The sequence below is a fragment of the Crocodylus porosus genome, unplaced genomic scaffold (genome assembly GCF_001723895.1).
Source record: "Crocodylus porosus isolate Cpor-Errol unplaced genomic scaffold, CroPor_comp1, whole genome shotgun sequence".
Classification (NCBI taxonomy): Eukaryota; Metazoa; Chordata; order Crocodylia; family Crocodylidae; genus Crocodylus; species Crocodylus porosus.
Genome location: NW_017728909.1, coordinates 46,739,171 through 46,761,051, shown reverse-complemented (window position 1 = coordinate 46,761,051; position 21,881 = coordinate 46,739,171). Strand labels below are relative to the sequence as shown.

At 43.2% G+C, this 21,881-nt stretch overlaps 1 protein-coding gene across 2 annotated transcripts in view; it reads left to right on the top strand.

Annotated features, from left to right (window-relative positions):
* The window catches only part of SCAMP1 (secretory carrier membrane protein 1), an 87,030-nt gene that overhangs the window by 43,318 nt on the left and 21,831 nt on the right, over nucleotides 1-21,881 (top strand). For both annotated transcript variants that reach the window (XM_019532201.1, XM_019532202.1), the window contains exons 3-6: nucleotides 3,891-3,989; nucleotides 4,262-4,373; nucleotides 9,687-9,815; nucleotides 18,437-18,596. In XM_019532201.1, the coding sequence (XP_019387746.1) occupies nucleotides 3,891-3,989; nucleotides 4,262-4,373; nucleotides 9,687-9,815; nucleotides 18,437-18,596 (500 nt within the window). The remainder of the gene's footprint in view (nucleotides 1-3,890; nucleotides 3,990-4,261; nucleotides 4,374-9,686; nucleotides 9,816-18,436; nucleotides 18,597-21,881) is intronic.

Sequence of the window (21,881 nt, the reverse complement as noted above, 5' to 3'; positions counted from 1 at the left end):
AAGGAGAAAAGGATTTGGTGGTAGGGGTCTGCTACAGACCCCCACATCAAGGGGAAGAAATAGATTTGGGGCTCCTGAGGCAACTCCCAGAGACCATAAAAGCTAAAGAGGCGGTGGTCATGGGGGACCTAAACTACCCGGACATCTGCTGGGAGACACAGACAGCAAAGTCCCACCTGTGCACTCCATCCCCTCCTGTACCCTGGGGCTGGGGCAGGGGCACTGAGAGTGAGTGGGCACGTGGGAGTCAGTGGCAGCCAGGCTGGAGTGTAGTGCCTCTCCTGGTGCCAGCGCCAGGGCCCAGAGCAGGGTAGCAGGAGTGCAGGGTCCTGGCTGGCAGGGGCTCTATGGAGCCCAGTCAGCTCCCCCCTCTCCCTGCTGGTGTGGCCCAACCCAGCTCCATAGACCCATAACAGCCCGCGCCCTGCGCTCCTGCTGCCTTGCTCTAGGCCCTGCCAGCACTGGCCCTGTGACATTGGTGCAGGTCCTGCACACTGCTCGCTTCCACTACTTTCCTCACCTTCCTACCTGCCCACATGGCTTCCAGCTGTATGGCTGGACTATGGGGCTCAGCAGGAGCTGGCCCGGCCCTGAGGACTGGGGTGATTGCCGTGGTCCTCTCCTGCCCTGCCCTCCCCCACCTGAATTTCTCATGCCATCACAGACATGAACAGCCCCTCGGTCCCAGGCCAGAAGCCCCTGCTAAGCATGGGCTTCTGGCCCTGGGCGGGAAGGGGGTGGTGGAGGCTGGTGGGCCTTGCTGTTGCAGGAGCCTGCCGTGGCTTCCCATGGATCCTACTGCTCCTGGCTCATGTCATCTTTGGCAGGAGCAAGGGGTGGATAAAAAATTCAGAAAATGAATATTTAGGGGCCCCATGGGCTGGGTAGAATGGCCTGGTGGGCTGGATCTGGCCTGTGGGCCATATTTTGCCCACCCCTGGGTTAATGCCACTAGCACTCCATCCTTGTAAATTCAGCAGTGGGAAAGGGGTTTGGCCAGCAGTAGCATTGCTAATAGGATTTGTTTTATTAAAATAACTTATAATATAAAATAAGGATTTTTAATTCTGAGAGAAAATATCAGAGGAAGCCTGAGAGAAGAGATAAATAATGAAGAAGGAAGTTAGTTAAGCTAAGAGTACTGGAACTGACTCAGGGAGAGGTGAAGGAGGGTGGGCCAATGCAGCAGATCATGTTAAAAGGCTATTCACAGGAAAAGACATCTGTTTTAGAAGAGGAGGCTTACTAGGCCAAGAGGGGACTCGGTGACAGCCTAGAAGTACATCAGGACCTGGGAGAAGGCCTGTTCAGCAGGACTCCCCTAGGGAAGACTGGGTCCAACGGTTACAAACTGCTGAAAGACTGTTTTGGACTGTAACTCCTTTACTGTCCGAGTCTCCAGAATCTGGAACGGATTTCTGCCAGAAGTGGTGCAAGCGCCTACTCTGGACACATTCAGGTTGTGTTTGGGTGCTTATCTTGTTGGGGTCATCTGACCCCAGCTGATTTCCTGCCCCTTGGGTGGGGTGCTGGACCCGATGCTCTCGTGAAGTCTCTTCCAGCCCTAATGTCTATGACATCTAGGAAAGCTGCTGTCTCTAGAATCAAAGTCTCTCCTGTTTGTATTGCATATTGCTTTGATTTCTGTGGCGCTTCAGACCTTTGATTACTATATTATTTGAGTATTTGAATGCTTTGTTGCTTGTGACCTCCCCCTCCCCCTTGGTTTTTCATCTCTTCAGGGAAATATTGTGTATAGTATATAGTGCTTGTTCCACAGTCTTGGACTGGCTTACTTTTTTTTTCTTCTTCACAGAGGAAGATGACTGATTGTAGTCTAGAAATTAGTAGAAAGTTCTCATGTGCTGGAATTGTCAGTCATGGTCTTTTGATCATTGCCATGAGCAGCCTTTAAGGTGCTTGAGTTCAGGCCATTGAGCACCATGTATACTCGGTATGCTAAAGGAACCCGATGTAGAGAGTGAAGGATAACCTGGAAGTGTTTGCAGCAGCTCATGTTGCTGAGGAGATGTGCTGCAATATGTTCTGCAGCAAGAGGAGTTACTAAGGTCTGCTGGATTCATTCCTGAAATTCATTGTTGCAGTTCAGGCAGGTGGGGATAAAGGTGTGTGCAAGTGAGGCCAGGTCATTCTTCAGGCTTGTGTTTTCCTTTGGTCACAATGTCTTGTTTGTAGTTTCATTCGGGTTGGTCTAAATTTAATTAATTCAAGCAGCACAGTTTCACCACAGTTTTGTTTTGGATTACATTCTTATTAAAGTCAGGTGGTACTTTGTTTTTTTGTCAGTGGATCTTTTGAAGCAGGGAAGTAATTCACATCCTAAATACGAAACACAAAAGGGTCTGAGTAGCAGACTCTGCTTAAGAGTATTTTAAAAGTAAAATAAAAGGTGATCACACTATTGAATTGAACTGCTTTGCCAAAGCTCAGCCGACAACTTTTCTCCGACCAATGTATATTACCTTGCTATAATGTGTACCAATTTCAAAATGTATATGGTAAAGATCTGTGGCAAGACTGAAAGACATGGATGTGAACAGGAGGGGAATTACAGGTTTATTTTGTGAGCTATTTAGGAACAAGATACAACCCTTTCTTCATGGTGATGGCCAGGAAATGACAAGTGTCTCTGATTTGATTAAATGTGGATACTGTAAAAGTAAATAAAGGATGAAATACTAAATAATAAATTATGGAAACAACACAAGTTTCATCAGTTTGAAAAAAATGAAATGGGTATATGATACCACTAATTATTTAAGCAGGTGATACAAGTGTGTTAGGAAGCAAGTCCTATAATACTACTTGAATAGTGCTCATCTTTGAGTACTGTATTTAACCAAATTCAAGATGACCCTGAATTTTTTTTTAAGGTGACCACCCAATGATTAGGTTCTATAAATGTGTAAATAATTTTCCATGTGTGGAATCTGTTTATTGGCGGATCATCTTAAGTTTGTAGTCTCTGTCCCCCTTCCTGCCTCCTTCCCTCTCTCCCCCCACTGCAGGTAGTGGGGGTAGAGAAGTGATGAGGGGGCCAGTAATGGGGCAGGTGGTCGGGGGGGGGGAGGCACTAGGAGGCACATGGTAGGGCAGGCGGCTGGGGGCTGGCAGCGTGGAGATGGTAGGGCATGCAGTGAGGCAGGCAGCTTGCCCTCTGCTGCTTACCATTGTGCCCTCCCCCCAGCCTCAGGTTTCCTCAAACCCCTTCCCCTGTCTCTTCCCCCTCCCAACTCCCCCCCGGCCCCCTCACAGCCTCTGGTCCCTGCTCCCCTCCACTTTTGCTTGGCACCAGCAGGCTTTGTCCTTGCTTCAGCCGGGGGTGTAGAACATGGCTCCAGATCAGCCCTATAGCAATGGTGCAGAGCTGGCACTGTTGCTACAGTGCCAGGCTGGAGCATATACTCTGTGTTGTAAGATGCAGTGAAGACAGAGCCTGTTGGCACAGAGCAAAGGTAAGGAGTAGTACAACAGAGGGTGAGAGATGGGGCGAAATGTTGTAGTGAGGGGAGACTGGGTGCTGCAGAGGAGGAATGGCAGGGTGTGCAGAGGCAGCAGGGAATAGACAGCAGCTGCAGCCCCAGCCCCAACCCCAGGTTTGGGGCTAGCGCTGCAGCAGCTACCTGTCCCCCACTGACTTGTTGGAGTGTAAGGCAAGGGTCTGTCTTCCACATGGTAAGTGGGGGACGGACCTCATCTTCTAACTGAGTTAAATATGGTAGGTAAGGTCTAAATCTGAGACTCTTCATACATGGTAACTCCTTTTACCCTTTACTAATAAAGCTGTATGAGCTCTTAATCTTCCATAATATGAAGCATCCTTTTGTAAGAAATCCTTCTTATAATTTTTTCCCTACTTCTTTCTGTAGCCTCCTCCAGGAAATGCGAAAATGCCTAGTGCACCTAGTACGCAGCCAGCTATAATGAAACCAACAGAAGAACAACCTGCTTACACACAAATTGCAAAGGTCTGTGTATAACATTTTGGAAATGTGTTCATGGCAAATTAAATTTTAATTGCATATGAGCAAGCATCTGTTTTTGGTTTTTTGGGGGTTTTTGTAAATCACCATCAGTTTTTCTTTTTAGTGGCTTGCACAAATAAGCACTGTGTTTGTGTGACAAATTGTTGGGCTTGATTTGTAACTAAGATTGCAACATAATTAGAGATGACACACGTGGAATATTATTTTTATTGTTTATTTTTGTGACTGTCAAATAATGCTTGTTTTACCTCCAGGAGCATGCATTGGCCCAGGCAGAGCTGCTCAAGCGCCAAGAAGAACTAGAAAGAAAAGCAGCCGAACTAGATCGCAGGGAAAGGGAGATGCAGAGTCTCAGTCAACAGGGGGGTATGCATCTAAATATTAATGTTTTCTAAAAATATTTAAAAATGGTAAACGTACATTTCTCTTGTATTATGCTTGCAAGTTTGAAACATGAGGTAGTCTTATTAAGGAAGAGTCTTATTTGGGAAAAGAAAATCCAGCGGACCTTCCTTTTATGTTGCTAAACTGCTCAGCAGTTTGCTCTTGAGATTTTTTTGTGAATTTTATGAAACTTAACTTTTGGTTCTAGGCCATATTTAGTAAGTTAAGTGTTAGGTAACACCATTAGTGTCCCTGTTATAAATAACCCTAATTTTCTGATTCTGTACATTGAGAGGATCTGACTGTCCTGAGGAATGATTGTCAGGGTAAAACTGGACATTGTGCTAGAAGATGACATGAGGGGATATTCTGCTTTTAAAAGGATGAGTTCAGTCTAACGCTTGAAATAACCCAACAAATATACAGTGCTGAATTTGCATGATCTTTGCAGGTCTGGGCTACCAGCATTTGACTTTCTAAAACTAAATTTTGGCACAATCAGTACTGCTGTAGTACAGTTGCTTTGGCTAGTGACATGAGCAGATCAATTTCCTTTGCTTTGCCAGCACAACCTCCTGTCTGGATATAGCAGTGCTGGGAGAAGAGCTTCTCTTATTCAGGGAGAGAGAGAGAGTGTGTGTGTGTAAAGCCGTTGTCTCCGCTATGGGGCTCTGCTGCCCTAGGCAAAGCAGTGATGGCAGCACCAGGCCTGCAGTATAGCCAAGCCTTTAGAAACACAGGCTACTGTGGAACTCATATGGCAAAACGCTTCCAGAATTAAGAAAAAAAAAGTGAAAACTTTATCGGTCACCTATTGAATTCACATCCTTAAAAGCATGGACTTTTTAAATAAAAAGCATAAGTAAATAATAGCGTTCCTACTATCACCACTCTTCATTTTTATTTTTTTTCTTCAAGTGTTCTGTTCTTTTTTTTTTCTACAGTGCTCTCCCAAATTTCTCAATTCTCCTGGATTTTTTTGTCTTTATTCATTAGTTGTGAGCTAGCAAATTGGCCATCAAGAATGACAGGTGAATTTCAAATAACAAAAACAAACAGATTTTACTTTTTATATTTATTAAATAAATATTTATAAAACTTAAGTAAAATTGGCTTAACATTTGAAGATACCTGCACTTGTTCTCATCCAGTGGGCTGGAGGTGGACCCACCCATGCTGCCGCCTGCGCACCTCTTTGCTGGGCAAGGGCGGGCAAGCTCTGCGCTGCGCAACAGCCGCCTACACCCTCAAGCTTCTTCCACGCTACTCTTGGACACCTCCTTCCCTTCTCGGGGCCCAGGATGGGGCTGCTGCTGTTCATCTACTGCCTTGTACCTTTGCCTGGTTCCTGCTTTTCCTCAGCTGACCCCTCCCTCTGCCCTCCCTGCCATGCCGGGCTCCCAGCGCCCTCCTGGGAGGAGCTCAGTAGAAACAGCCTTGGCCTCCAACTTTTTTCCAAGTTGTGGAAGTTGGGATCATCCTGACATGGTCACTAAACAAATGCAAAGGTTTGGCAATTTTCTCTGAAGACACAAATCTTCTATCTCTTACAGGGGTGTAGGTTGTAGTGGTGTTGGTCTAAGGACATAGGCAGACAAAGTTCTTTGGGTGACTCTGATATCTTTTATTAGATCAACTTAAATAGTTGGGAAAAAATAATTTTAGCGAGCTTCCGTATATAAAAACCCTTTGTCAGGCTGAGGAAGTCTCTGCAGTTTGTGTGTGCTCTTCCTCGATGAAACTTCCATCCAGATGGATCTTCCATCCAGAAAGAGCACACGCGAACTGTAGAGACTTCCTCAGCCTGACAAAGGGTTTTTAAACCTGAAACTTGCTAAAAAAATTTTCCCCAACTATTTAAATTGGTCTAATAAAAGGTATCAGATTCACCCAAAGAACCTTGTCTGCTTATCCCTTACCATTTTTTCAAGCTATTTGAATTTATAGAGCATTGTGGACAGACACACCCAGGCAGATAGAATAAGCCCTTTTTTATATATATATATATAATGTGTGTGTGTGTGTGTATATAATATATATTGTATTATATGTGTATATAATTCTGAAATTTGCCCTCCTGCATGTTGCCCCTCATCTACATCTCTGATAAGTTTTATTCATGGACTGGCATACCCTGGTTGCCCTTCATGTCCCTTCTAGTCTTTAGGAATATCCTTGTTCCTTTTAGCTGCATCCTGAGGAACAAGGAACTCTGGGATTCCAGATGTGTTTAGGAAGCCTGGAGTTTGTTTTGTGCTAGGGATGTGTTTATGTACATTCTAGATATTTACCTCATACCATGAGGGGTATGTCTATTTTGAGAAACTTTGAGCTAGGATATCAGTTGGCTGCAGTCATCAGGATTAATGAGGTATATCTGAAGGAACTTTCAGATCCTTTACAATTAGTGGAAAGAGAAAAGTTAGTGTTTAAGGATTAAAAGGGAAAGATTTGGCAATAGCAGTTGCAGCAGGTTGGGAATTGTGTGAAAAAGGGGATGTTTCCATCTCTATTAGATTTGTATTTCTTATAACTCTTCCATATGGGTCCAACCCCTTGAAATATATCTTGGTGGTTTTGTATTGTTAGCTCATTGTTTTTAGTGTAACAATATTGAAAAGCCCAGAAAGGATGCCAGCTGATTCATTTGAAGTCATGGTAAATGACTTTGTTTGCATTGGGGAGATAGACAGGTTAAGTCTAATTAAACACTTTAGACTGAATAGTGTTAACTTGATGTACTTTTTTGCACACCTGGACAAGGGTTGTAGATTATAGTTCTCTTCAGTCAGTAGATGGAGACAAAACATGAAAGCCTTTGATGTCAGGTGTTCTCATTTGAGTTGTCTCAGCCATAAGTTTAGTATTTTGAAAAAAAATTACCAAATTAAAAACAGCAACACTAATGTTCTTTAGTCATCAACAACTTGAGTGTCATTAGGATGATTTTCTGATGGACCTGTGAATTTCAGTATACCACACTTACAGATTGAATTCTGATGGAACTAATGCTCTAGCTTACTTTTTCCACAAAGGGCTATGATAAATCTCTAGAACATTTGTGAGAAAGGAGTGATAAATAAGAACACTGGAAAATAAAACAAATAGAAAGGCACAGAAAAAATGAACAAGTGATCATTATGGTGATATAAAGTGGTACTTTTTTTTTCTTTAGCTCATAACTGGGCCATCCTGTGGGAAATCCAGGCTGTGACTTGTTCTGTGTCTTTGTTTAGCAGTACCCTCACTTCGTAACAACACAGTTTTTCAAAAGTTAGCTAAAACTTGGTGTAAGCCCCTGTCAATGAGTTTCTTGCTGCATCATAGCAGAGAACAGCTTACCTGATAAACAGCTTTTCTTTGCATTTGTATGTGAAAAGGAAAGCTCAAACCATAAACCCGTGCCGTGACCACGTGTAGTTCTGGGTCTTTTTTGCTCACAGATATAGAATTAAGAAAAGCCTGAGAGGAAGACGGGCACGAGAGGAGGAGATTTGGCCAAATTCGGCAGCTGAATCTCCAGATCAAATCAGGAAACCCATTGATCTCTCCAAATTGAATTGGAAACCTCCAGATGGACTCAGCGATTTGACGATTCAGCCGTAGACACAGCTTTATATGTTGTTTTTTTTTTTCCTATGTACCTCGAGGTACCAGGCATGGCTGAGATGGTGGGGTGGATGGAGTGTCCCACCAGGAGCACAGGAGGGTCCCTGCATGCGTGGCAGTGGACCTGGAAGTGGACCAAAAGTACTTCTGGTCTACTTCCTGGTCTGGTGCTACCTCAAGGTACGTAGAAAAAACATATAAAACTGTGTCTATGGCTGAATCGCTGATTCGCTGAATCAGAATTGAATCTTCAGATTTGCCGAATTTAATCGGAACAGTGATCTGAATCAGCAAATCAAATCAGTGTCCCCCAAACTGCGCCAAATCCGAATCAAATACCACTTGCTTTGCACACCCCTTAATAGTAGGTATGCTTCTCAGCACTGGTCATCTCAGTCAGTCTAGGAGAGCAGTCATCAACTTTTTCTGGTGGCAAAACAGAATGGCCCATCTCTGGTCTGAGGGAGGCTGGTGCTGGAACCTAGCTTTTGTCCCCTGACTGTTTCTCCTGGCTGCCCAGCTGCAGGGCATGACAACGCAATATAGACAAAGCTCCTGCTGCCAAATACTAATAAAACTTCAGCCCCACAGGTTGATCAGGCTTGTAGGCCATAGGTTGCTGACCACTAGCCTAGGACACTGTGTACAGGGTGCTACTTGTTTGCCAGTTTTTTAGGACCTTGCTGAACATGGACTAGAACAGGTGTTGAGCATTCAGCCTGGGAAGCCATATGATTTGGTCTTTGAGTTGCTGGGCTGAACCCATGCCTGAGTCCCAGCCTTGTGCACTGCATACTATGTGGGCTGGACCCTGTGCTGCATGCCCTGTATACATCATGGGGCAGTCTGAGGTGTGTATGCATGCTGCACCCTGCTGGACTGCCCTTGTATGTTGGCTCTGAGGCTGGTCCAGAATAGCCCATGTCAAAACCAGCATGAAGGGCTGGTCTTGGGGGCTACCATATAGCGCATGTACCCCCTCTGCCCTGTGCTGTGTGCAGGGTGCACAACCAGTCCAGGCCCCAAGGTTCACTGTGCAGGTAGGCTGCCCATGACTTGCAGCATGCCTTCGGTGCCCCAAGCCAGACCTTCTGTGTTGCTTGCAGTACTAGGTCCAGCCCCCATGCTTCAGGTAGCAAGTGCCCTGTGCTGGCCCCATGTGCATGTGTGGTTTCTGCAGTCACTGTGGGCACTGCACATAGGGGTCTACTCCAGTCCAGCACACAGACTACCCAGCAACCTTCAGCTGGCCTGTGATACTGCATGAGTTTGACCCCCCTGGACTGGAAAAGGGACATTTACACTTAAGTTGTAAATTCAGGGCATTTCAGGAATCCCTTCTGCACTTGCTTGAACTTGAAACATTTTGGAAACTTCTTCTTTTATTACTTCATGACACTATCTGATATCTGCTGTTTTTTACACAGACAACCAGACCCTGTTCTCCTTCCAACTATTTTCCATTATACTAGTACCTCTAGAGTTAACCTTTCATATTGTTTGAGAATTACTGGTAGACTTCTGTTTTTTAAGGATAAATTATCAATAGATCTGTCGGAGTAATGTCTGTAAACTTGGTTGAGAACAGAGTAATTACTGAATTAATAAGCAGATATCTTTGTATGCAGAAAGAAAAATAGAAAACTAACATTTTATTATGAACACTTTTTTTTTTTCCTCTCACAGGCAGGAAAAATAATTGGCCCCCTCTGCCTGAGAATCTTCCAGTGGGTCCATGTTTCTACCAGGATTTTTCTGTAGACATTCCTGTAGAATTCCAGAAGACAGTAAAGATTATGTACTATTTGTGGATGTGTAAGTAAAAAAGCGTACTCAAACTTTAACATTATATATACCTTATTTTTACATTTACATTTAGACTTGTTGAGAGCCAATGTAAAATGGGATATTGAAAAAAAATCTGTGTGTTTTGGATAGTTGCAATTTTGAGAGACTACAGACTTAATTCTTACATTTTTTTTAAAAAACATTTTGCACAGGATTCCGCATTTTAGAAGAGCTTTTCTCTTTGCAAGAAAATAGATATTTTGGTAAAAGGTGCTACAGAAAACCATAACAGAAATCTTTCTAACTTACTTTTAAAAGTAATCAAAATAATTAGATGTTATATAAGGAAAATTACCTTAATTTGTTTATAGAGCTGCTTTTGCATGTGACTTTTTAAATATCGTCCTCATTGTCAGACACCTTTTTAGTTTAAAAACTTGATTGCTGATCCTTAAAATTCCATTTAAGAAACTTTTCTTAACGTTCCCAATTACAGAAGAATTTACATTAAGACATGTAGCCTTAATTACAAATATTATGCATATATAACAATTTGCCTACAAGTAGATGCAGATTTAGTATCTTGAAAAAGGTAAATTAATGCGGTGGTGTTTTTGCTGTGTTGGACCAGGGGATATTCAAAAAGCAAGATTTGTATAGTATAGTGTACTTTACCAGAAGCATATTATCCAAATTGGCAAAAGCCTAGAAATCTCATGCCTCTCTGAACCAGTTAGTTTCTAAGGTACCACCCTGCCCTACTCTCCCCAGCCCCCTCACCCCATGTTCACTCCGTCATTGTGTTCTGCAGGGATTTTTAGAGTAATTTTGTAGGTACGATATAGGTTTAAGATCTATATTTAATCTGAAAATTTACATTACAGAGTTTCAAATGGTATTAGCTTCTAACTTGAACCATTTTAAGTTCTGAAGCCTTGCTGCAATTATTTGTCTCAAGTAAACCTCCTCGCTCACCTTGGAGGCTGAAGGTTTTAATTGAACTCTCTGGTACTCTGTTTACTTCAGCCTGGTGTTGCCTTTTTCTGATTTTCAGGGACATTAAGGAAGAAAGGGGAAAAGGATATAGGACAAGCAAGAAGCCTGAGGAATCTGCTTCAGGCCAGGGGTTAAAGAACTTAACAGTGCTCTCAGCCCAGGTAGCAGATCATCTCAATTAGAGCTGGCTTTGTGAATCATGCTTTTTGGGAGGATGTCCAGATGGTCTGATCCTTGCATTTGGAGCGATGGAGCTTCTTCAGTAGAAGCACTTGTTTTAGGAAACTGTCATGCCTGCTTTGGCTTGCAGCTTTGTTTATGATTTATCTGCTTTTCAGAAACTTCTTGGCCTCTACAGGTCTGTGGACGGCTGAATGTAATGTTAACAGACTTCGTTCCTGTAAATCCAGCTGTAGGTCCTCTTATTTTTTAAGCTTACCATATCTTTCCACTGCAGTGGGACTTTCTGCACTTTACCTTTAGTAATAGCTACTTTGGGTTTCAACCCCACTTCCCAAAAAATGGGTGAAAACTTTTTTTTTTTGGCTGAAGGAACTATGTTGGAGGGTTACAATAATATCCTTGCAGGCTTCCTCATTCCCAAACTGCTGGCAGACTAGGTCTTGATTTCTTAATCTTCAGAGTTATTTACCTCAGTCAGGGGCATGCTCCCTTCGATTAGTATATCTTGATGGTGTTTGCCAAGTTTTCGTGTCTGCATTCTTGCATCCCCAACCCCTAAACTGTCTTTTACATCACTGTTGAATATATGGGTGCTGCTTCCCTCCACTTTTACATATAGGGGAAATTATGTGTGATTTTTGCTGGCTGCATGGTGGTTGCCCTCTTTGCTGCTGACCTTAAGATCTCAATAGTAAGCACCCCCTTTCCTACGCCCCAATCCCATATCTGAAGGTATTGTATGAAAGGCTTGTGCTCTTCAACCATCTTCTTCTCAGATCGGTTGCATTTTAAACAACCCTATGTCAGGAGGGCCACTTTGAAAATGGTTCCTTTGAAATTACAGACTGCCTGGAGAGCAGTGTGGTCTTCTGAAATGTTTTTCTGGCCTGTTTTGACATTACAGGAGCTGTGACCCTGTCTCTCCTTGGAGTGTCTCAGATATCCTCTAGACACAAGAGTTGAAACGGGCCTCGAAAGCAAACATTGCATCCTGATTCTGGTGGAACTCCCAGGTTTATTTTGCTGAAGAATAGACTTTACAGTTTGTTCCCTTTTTCTAAGAGTGTCTTCCTTCATGTAATGACTTCATTCAGGAGAGTGGACAAACCTGAACTATCATTAGCTGTCCACCAGACTTGCAGGTCTTTGTGGAAAAGTGTTTTTCAGCTTCCCACAGGGTCCATTTTTAAACTGAATGAAGTAACCTACTGCCCTCTCTGAATCCATTTTCCCCCATCATGAGCTTGCATCTGTTGGAGGTTAAGTGTGTTTATAAGCTTCTATCTTGTTCTGAAGACTTAACACGATGAAACATGTGAAGGCAAAAAGGGGAAAACTGCAGCTGAAGCTGCTTTTGCCTGTGGTGCAGTCTGCATTTGTATAATGTGGCCAGCCTTCATTAGCTTTGTCCTGAGCTTGTCTGATGCCATTTCTTCTATTTTTGTGGGCACTGAATGTGTAGAGTGGCAGCCTGACTAACTCATTGCTTCTTTTATCATAGAAAATGAGAGTTAGAAGGGACCTCAGGAGATCATCTAGTCCAACCCCCTGCTCAAAGCAGGACCATCCCCAACTAGATCATCCTAGCCAAGGCTTTGTCTTTCCAGGTCTTGGAAAACCTCCAAAGATGGAGATTCTATTACCTCTCTGGGTAACTTGTTCCAGCGTTTTACTACCCTCCTAGTGAGCAAATTGTTCCTAATACCTACCCTAACCTTCCCTTGCTGGAACTTGAGACTTTAGCTCCTTGTTCTGTCATCTGCCACCACTGATAACTGTCTAATGCCATCCTCTTTTGAACTCCCCCCTTCAAGTAGTTGAAGGCTGCTATTAAATCCCCTCTGTCTCCTCTTTTCTATACTAAATAAGCCCAATTCCCTCAGCCTCTCCTCAGAAGTGACGTCCCCCAACCCCCTCATCAGTTTTGTTGCCCTCTGCTGGACTCTCTCCAATTTGTCTGCTTCCTTTCTGTAGCAGGGTGCCCAAAACTGAACACAGTTCTCCAGATGTGGCTTCACCAGTGCTGAATAGAGGTGAATAATCACTTCCCTTAACCTGCTGGCAATATGTTTTGGGTATTCTCTTCATCAAAGATAGCAGATAGATTATTCTGCACAGCGAGAGCTTCTGTTCATGTTCAAAATTAGGTGTAGATCAGGTGGCAGTAGTGCAGGATACTTTACTTGGGGGGGGAGCCTTGGTGTTTGAAAGGGAGATCAGGCCGAACAAGATTTTAATACAGCATTAATTATGGTTGAGGTTCACATCCAGTAAGGACTCTGCTGCCCAGGAAAGTTCTGTAACCTAATTATATATGCCAGTGAACAAATTACCCTGGGGCAAAAGGTAGCAGGGCTCCATTTCAAGCTAGCTGCTCCACAGTAACTGCCTTGGTGGAGTCAGTTAAATAAGAGCTAACCTAGGAAAGTTTAGCTTCCCATGAAAGAGGGGTGACTAGCTTTGAATTAGCTTTCCTTTACCAAGGACTGCACATGTAGTTACTGTAGAGAAACTAGTGTGCTGCTCCCCTTTGCCTCTTGTTAATTTCCTTCTGCATCTGAGTACCAAAGATGTGTTCACATGCAGGAGTGTTACTGGCATAAATGGACCAGTTTCTTTAACAGTATAATAAAACTAATATAGCTGGTACAACTATGCCTCGTAGTTGAGCAATAGTTAGTTTAGGTTATCTGATAGCAATCTCTTTTTCAGTTACCAGGGCTAAATTCAAAGAGCTAAATTAGGGAAAAAGTCCTCAGAACTGTTATAAAGAGCTTAAATTTACCTATTACCTAAATCAAAATTGGAGGCAGACAGAAAAAAAGAAGTAAAAGAGCTTTTGGTGAAGTCTGATGGTAATGCTGCCTGAGTGTCTGGATGCCTATTTTTTGGCTTGCAGAACTAGAAGGAAGACACCATTGGTGGGTTTCATACAGGAATGGGCAATTATTTGGGCCTGATCAGTGTCAATCCCTCCTTTCCATCAGCTCACCAAAACATAGTGTGTGGGATAGGGCCCTGGGTGGGTGGGGAGCACTGTTTGGGAGTGGGATGGAAGTGGGGGGAAGAACCAGCAGCATACCTACAAGCTGGGGAACTCCCTTCTCGTCAGTACAGAGGCAGAAAAGGATCTTGGAGTCATTATTGACACCAAAATGAACATGGGCCGACAGTATGGGGAAGTGGGGCCAACAGCATGGGGAAGCAGTCAGGAAGGCCAGCCATACCTTGTCATGCATCCACGGATGCATCTCAAGGAGGTTCAAGGAGGTGATCCTCCCCCTCTATGCGACACTGGCCAGGCGGCAGTTGGAGTACTACGTCCAGTTCTGGGCGCCGCACTTCAGGAAGAATGTGGACAACATGGAGAGGGTCCAGAGGAGGGCCACCCACAGGATCAGGGGCAGCAGGGTAGGCCCTATGAGGAGAGGCTACGGGACCTGAACCTATTCAGCCTTCACAAGAGAAGGCTGAGGGGCGAACTGGTGGCCATTTACAAACTAGTCAGAGGGGACCAGCAGGCACTGGGGGAGTCCCTGTTCCCCTGAGCACTACCAGGATTGACTAGAAATAATGGTCACAAGCTGGCAGAGGGTAGATTCAGGCTAGACATCAGGAGGCGCTACTTCACTGAGTTCACTGTCAGGGCAGCTAGGATCTGGAACCAGCTTCCAAGAGAAGTGGTGCTGGCTCCTACCCTGGGGGTCTTTAAGAGGAGGCTAGACAAACACCTTGCTGGGGTCATTTGACCCCAGTAGTCTTTCCTGCCATGGCAGGGGGTCGGACTTGATGATCTACTCAGGTCCCTTCCAACCCTACTAACAATGAAACTATGAAAGGACAAGGCCAGGGTTGTGGGATGATGACAGCGCAGGGCTGGGGCCCAGAGCAGAGCCATGATCTGCTGCCTGCACACCCCTGCAGTGGGCACCAGTTCCATGGGCAGGGGCACAGAGGGTACAGATTGTGGCTCTGCCCTGGGCCCCAGCCCTGCGCTATTACCACCCCAGGATTTCAGCCCCAGTCCCAGACACAGCTCTCCGCCTGGCTATGGTCCCATCTCCTCCATCCAGCTGTGTGCCTTCCTTGCATGGAGACCCTGGGATTGCAGGGTGGTGACAGCATGGGGCCAGGGCAGAAGTGTGACCTGTTCCCTGCACGTCCCTACCTGCAGAATGGGCTCAGCCCTGGCTCAATGTTCTGTCAGTGTCTCACGATCCTGGAGTCTCCATGGAGACTGGCCGAGAGCTGTGTGTGCGCGGTATGTGGGTGGGCAGACATCATGGGGCTATGGACAGATGGGGAGCTGCATCTGGGACCAGGGCCAGGATCTTGGGGTGGTGATAGTGTGGGGCTGGGGCAGAGCTGTGATCTGTTCCCTGTGCACTCCTGCCTGCAGAATGCATGCCTGTTGCAGGGTTGTATGGGCAGCTGATTGTGGGTGTGCCCCCAGCCCCACACATACCACCCCAAGATCCTGGGGTCTTCCTGGCCCTGCCTGTCTGTCTTGCTCCCAGACACAGCTCCCTGCTTGCCTACGGCCCCATCTCAGCTGCCCAACCAGGTGTCCGGACCATGGAGGTTCCATCCCCAGCAGTGGGTGCAGGGCAGATGGGCTGGGGTGGCTGGGCAGTGAGGCTGATCTGGTGGCTCTGGCAGCTGGAAGGAGTTGCTGCCACTGGGGCTGCCAGGAAATGGAGTCTAACCATTGCATTGACCCAGTCCCACTGCATGCCCTGGGGGCAGTGGGACCAGCCTTGTGTGCTATAGCCTAAGCTGCCCCCTGTGCCTGGACCAGGGAGGACCGGGGGACCTTCCATGGGCTGGACCAAATCCCTCGCTGAGCCGGATTCAGCCTGTGGGCCGCATTTTGCCCACCTCTGTTCTAATGGCAGCATCTTCTCGAAAATCTAGGTCACTTGCACAGGTATAATGGAAATGATGCTGTAGTTCAGTTCACAAGTTCTTAATTGTGAGGAATGGACCATTATATTTTAAGCTTCACTTTGCTAGTGCTGCGATCATCAGCAGAGATAATTAAACTGTTTTCAGCTCCTTTCTGCATTGATTTAACTGCAAAGGTTATAAATTGAACTTTTATCTGAAAGTTCAACTCTGCAGAAATGGGTGATAGTTGCTTTTTTTAGCTTAGAGAGTCTTCCAGTGGTAACTAGAGTAGTACACTTTTTTTCAGGTCCTGAAATTTGTCTGCAAACTCTTGTATCCATCAAAGACTATATAGTGGTGACTTAGGTTTATATTCTTTTTTTTTTTTGGGGGGGGGGGGGGTATACACCCCCCCCCCAAAGAAATAAACCGTCACAAAGAATATAAACATGAGTCACCACTATATATATAAATTTTGAAAATGCACAAGATTTTTTCAGACTTCTATTAAAAAAAGCATAATGCATACATAAACTCATAAAACATTTTCATTTATAGTCAGATTTTCTGCTTACATGTTTTAGAAATAGGACTGACTTGAAATTTGGGGACCTTTGCAGAGCAAGATAAAGGAGCCGTGACTACTTTCATCCTTTAATTCAGAGCATAGTGCAGTTAACAGTTGTTTTCTGCTATTATATTTTAAGTAACTGTGAACAAAAACAGAACTTTAAGCATTTCACTTGCTTGTCTACTGAAGAGCTAGCAGGCTTATAGCATGCCATAATCAATAATATAATATAACAATTGGGCGGAAGGCAGGGTGGGATGGCACCTTAGAGACTAACTGGTTTAGAGAGCCATAAGGTTTTGTAGGCAGTTTGTCAGAAGCTAATGTAAACATTAAAATTCATGGAAATATTTTTAGGAAAAAACATGTTGGAGGGGAAAAAAACTGAAGATACTTTCCAGTATTGTTTGATATGACAATGCCATGTCATTATAATTTTTACAACATCCACAAGGGGAAAAGGCTCCCCTGAGTTGGCAAAATTGTTCTGAACTGACAAAAGTATGGTGTCTTATTAGCCTATAGAACAGTGTTTCTCAAACTTTTTAGACTTGAGGCATGCCTGGATAGGCTTGAGGCATCCCTTGGAAAGTGTGAGCTTTTAGTTTCCGCTTCCTGTAGTTAAAATAAATAAATAAATAAAGACCACAACAAGTTGGAATGTGTTTTTAACATTATTGATTCCTATTTAAATCTCTGGGTTTATCTTGTGAATCTTGTTTGTACACCTAGCAGTGCTAACATTGTGGCACCCTTTGAAAGGATCTCAAGGTGCCCCAGTTGAGAATTGCTGCTCTAGAAGTCCCAATACCATTGCATGCAATGTTGCCGTTCCATGGCAGCATGGGGTGAAGGGTTATAATGTCCGTTACTCGCTGTGTTTTCTCTGTTTGGAATAATCTTAAATACATTTTCATTAATTCTTCAGTCATAAAGTTGCTCTAATATATTTAGTCAAGCACAGAAGTCTAGCATCTAATAGCTTTTGTAAACTAGAGTGCTGGATGCTTTAGAGCTGAGAGAACAGGTGAGAGGGAAGGTAAAATGGTAGAGTTCTCAAGCCTGTTGTAAAAAAACAAAAAAAACCCAACCCCAAAACAAACACATACCTACAATATGAATTAACTTAGAGAATTGTTCTTCATAGTTTTGTTTCATTGTGAAATATGTTTGCATTAGAAATTTATTTTGCTTTTTTCCATTTGAAACACTATCTTAAAATTTTAGTGAAAAGAGTTTTTGTAATGCTTTCCTTTCACGTAGCAAGCATATACTAAATTCAGGCTTCTTTGTATAGTTTATAAGAAGGCTTTTTAAAAAATAACTATGATATCATAGGCCTTCAGCATATCTAATTATAGGGCAGGTGATATTCTTATGCATATTTACTGGTCTGACTTCCAGAGGAAATAATTGAATAGCATAAGATGGTATCTGCAAGTATCTGTATCTAGTAATTACTGTAGAAGTGCCAGCTACTGCAGTTGAGAGAGCTTGCAGAAGTTCACTTGCAGTAGTAATCCTGCTATCTGTTGTCTCAGGCTTAATGTTTTATATTTATGAAAGCTAACTTTTGTCCATGCTGTATGTGCCTAGTACTAACTTACAGTCAGAGTTCTTTCTTAACCAAAGTTAACAAATTGTAAAACTAGTAGATTGGCATATTAGAGATGGGATGTTGATATAAGAATAATGTGTATGTATCTGTTTAAAAGATCTTAACATGAGTACTGCTTAAATCGGTGGTTTTCAACCTGTGGTCTGTGGACCTTTGTGGGTCTGCAGGCTGTGTGTCTAAAGGGTTCTGTGAAAGATGGCTATGATCAATCAAAAGTATGTGAATGCACTCATTTACAATTCAAATATCCAACCTCCATTCAAAATTTCCAAGCAGTCTGTACTACTATTCCAAACTTTTTTGGGGGTCTGTAAATGAAAAAAAGTTGAAAACCACTGACTTATTTTCTGCATCTACAAAGTTTAATGCAAATTAATTGTTTTGTTTTTACAGTCCATGCAGTGACACTCTTTCTAAATATCTTTGGGTGTTTGGCCTGGTTTTGTGTTGATCCTAGACGAGGGGTTGACTTTGGATTGAGTATCCTCTGGTTCTTGCTTTTTACTCCTTGTTCATTTGTCTGCTGGTACAGACCGCTTTATGGAGCCTTCAGGTAACTGCATTAATCTGCCTTTGAATGTTTTTAAAGTACACCTTGTACATGCTGACGTGTTACTCTTTAAATACAACTTTGCTAAATTTAATCTGATGTTAACCAGAATCATCATCATTAACATTAGAGGCAAATAGTATGTTTGTATTAACTCACTTTATCCATTCAGAGTGTAAACTGAAGAAAACCTATTTTTAGAAGTCAAAAATTAAAAAATAATGCTTTACATGTAAATACAGGCTACTCCTGTTGATTAGGTGTCAGGAAATATGTAACATGATCTTGGGATAGTTGGACTTAATTAGGGGAAAACTCCCCTTATGTTGTAGTCTATCTTCTCTGAAACAATTGTCAGACCTGAATAGTTCGGAATTTTTTTTTATTTTTTATTTTAAAGCACTGACTAAACACTTATTTCCTGAATAAGCTTGATAAAATTCAAATTGTAAGCAGTCAGACATTATCAAGTGGGTCTGCTCTTTCCAACAAACTAAAATGTTGCTAAAAATATTAAATGCAGCTTCACTTATTTCCATCCTAATGTATGAATCGCCTGTGCTGCCTATTCAGCAAGCAAATACAGGGAATAGCATCCAACTGGATTGTACCAGTGGCTTCTTTTTTGTGGTTAGTCAGTCTGCAAATCCATATGGAAGATAAATTGTCAAATAAGATTTTATTGTTCAGGCTTAGAGGTTTCTTATAATAATAAACAATAATAAAATAATAATGTAATTAATAACTAAACTGGCATCTTTCCAAATGGAGTAGTGTCATAGTTGACTGTTTTTGAATTCGTTAAACAAGATTGTATGAAATAAACATTTGCATGGCCTTAGGATCAGGAGATACCTGTGATTTTGTATTTGGGCTCCTTTTTACCACTTTCATGATTTCAAGGACTTGTCTACATGGGACACTCAGGAAATGCAGATCAATTAAGTAATTTTTAATTCATTCAATTAATGTTATTAAATGTACAGAAGTTAAAGTACCTTAAATCCCTCTGAGGATGCTGCGGTTTAGAAATAAGTGACTGTTAATATCTGCAGTTTAATCCCCTGTATAGAAGGTATTCTCTTTCCTTGCTTAATCGATAGGGCTGGCTGCAGACCCAGACAGACATTGGTGTTTGCTTTTCCAGTCACCTTTTCTAGCACTTCTGCTGAGGATCCTGTTTTCTTTTTGTATCCTTTACTTTATGAAATGTCTTGTGCAGTTTGAAGAAGCCAGAAAAAAATTGCCATATACTTCCCCCTGTGTAGTCCAATAGGAAGGAAAGGAAGGAAAGCATGGGTAGAAAACAGAATAGGTAAATAGGATGTAATAGAGTTGTTTTGTTATATAGAATACAATAGAACCCAAAGGGAATTTGTAAGAAAGCGGCAGAAATCATCAGGAAGCTGAAGGAATTGACTTGAGTACGGACCTACTTAATTTACGGTTTCATGGATTTTGCGGAAATTGCAAAATATATGATTGTCTGCAAAATCATTCAAAAGAAAAACTGAATAAAACCAAAATGCTGTCTTCCTAGTGGGAGCCAGCAGTTCTCCCTGCCAGGAGGGGAAGGTGCCAGCTGGCAGGGTGGCGCAAAGGCAGCAGACAAGATAGTGGCTGCCCCCTCCTTCCCCTGCCAGGACCTCTGTGTCAATCAGTGCCAAGGGGCAGGGATCCAAGAAAGGTGGCCAACAATCAAGATGGTAGCCACCCTGTTGTCTGCCCTGCTCCCCCCAGTCAGCACTGAGGCATGGGGCCTCTCCACCAATCAGTGCTGAGGGGTGGGGCCACCACAAAATGACCATGGAATTAGAACTTTATCTAAATCATGGGAGTACTTACAAATGTTTGTGGGTAGATCACAGAGTAGACTCCTACTCATGAAAAGTATAAAGAGAAACAGATAAACATATGAAGTATAAACGTGGTTTGTTTAATGATAAACTGATTAATATAAATCTATGGATGCTTTAATAGACTAAAGATGGAGAAAAATTGTGTAGAAATAGGAAGGAATCTTAAAAAGGGGAAAATGTAGGCTGAATAGTTAAGGGGAAAAAAAAACCCCAAACAAACAAAAAAAACCCAGTTCCTGACAGATGTGTTTACTATGCAACCTATCCTATGCATCTGTTACATTCTTTTTTCCAGTTTAGTTTTAAGTAACACATTACTTTAAACAAGACGGGTTGAATGATAGATGCCAGAGTCAGTCAGAGAGATAATACCTCCTGTTCTTTATTCTCAGCCAGATATTAATGAACAGTATATTAAATTTGCACAGAAAACTTGTACATCATTGCTGAGCATGTATTAAGTTTTCATCGTAGTCTTATTCTCTGTCCTAATGTTTGTTTTCCACTGGTGAACTCAAGCATGTATCCCAGCATTGTAAAAGTCCTTGTCCTTGTTGCAGAGCCATAGTCATACAATCTCTATCACTTTACTGTTATACCACAAATGTCTCCCACATAATCTAACCACCTTTTAGGCTGTATGGATGCTGGGGCAGCCCAGTCCATCCAAATGATAAGATGGTCTCTGTGGTATACATGCTGTTGTGTGTACAAGTTTTGTTTTATAGAAGCAGCATCTTAATCCCATGTCTGTCAGGATGGGTTCTTTGTATGCAATGTATTGGTGTTTTCAGGTCGTGACATAGACCTCTGGGTTTGCTGTGGCTCCCTTTAGGCAAGAAGTCAAAAGAATGCTCTCTATGTCCATGGCTTACCTGGGAGATAAAAATTTCATAGAAGTTTGGGTCGGAAGGGACCTTAGCAGATCAAGTCTGACCCCCGCCCCCCCCTCAGCCAGGCAAGAGTGCTGGGGGTAGGTGACCCCAGCCAAGAGCTTGTCCAGTCTCCTCTTAAAGCAGGAGTGGGCAAAATACAGTTTGGGGCCCAGATGCAGCCCACCAAACCATTCCATCTGGCCTGTGGGGCCCCTAAAAAAATTTAGAAAATTAATATTAATCTGCCCTGGGCTGCCTGTCATGCGGCCCTTGGCTTGCTGAAACTCAGTAAGCAGCTCTCTGCCCAAAATAATTGCCCAACCCTGTCTTAAAGACCCCCAAGGTTTCATAGTTTCTAGGGTCGGAAGGGACCTGAGCAGATCATCGAGTCTGACCCCCTGCCATGGTGGGAAAGAATACTGGGGTCAAACGACCCCAGCAAGATGTTCATCCAACCTCCTCTTAAAGACCCCAGGGTAGGAGCCTGCACCACTTCTCTTGGAAGCTGGTTCCAGATCCTAGCCGCCCTGACTGTGAAGTAGCGCCTCCTGATA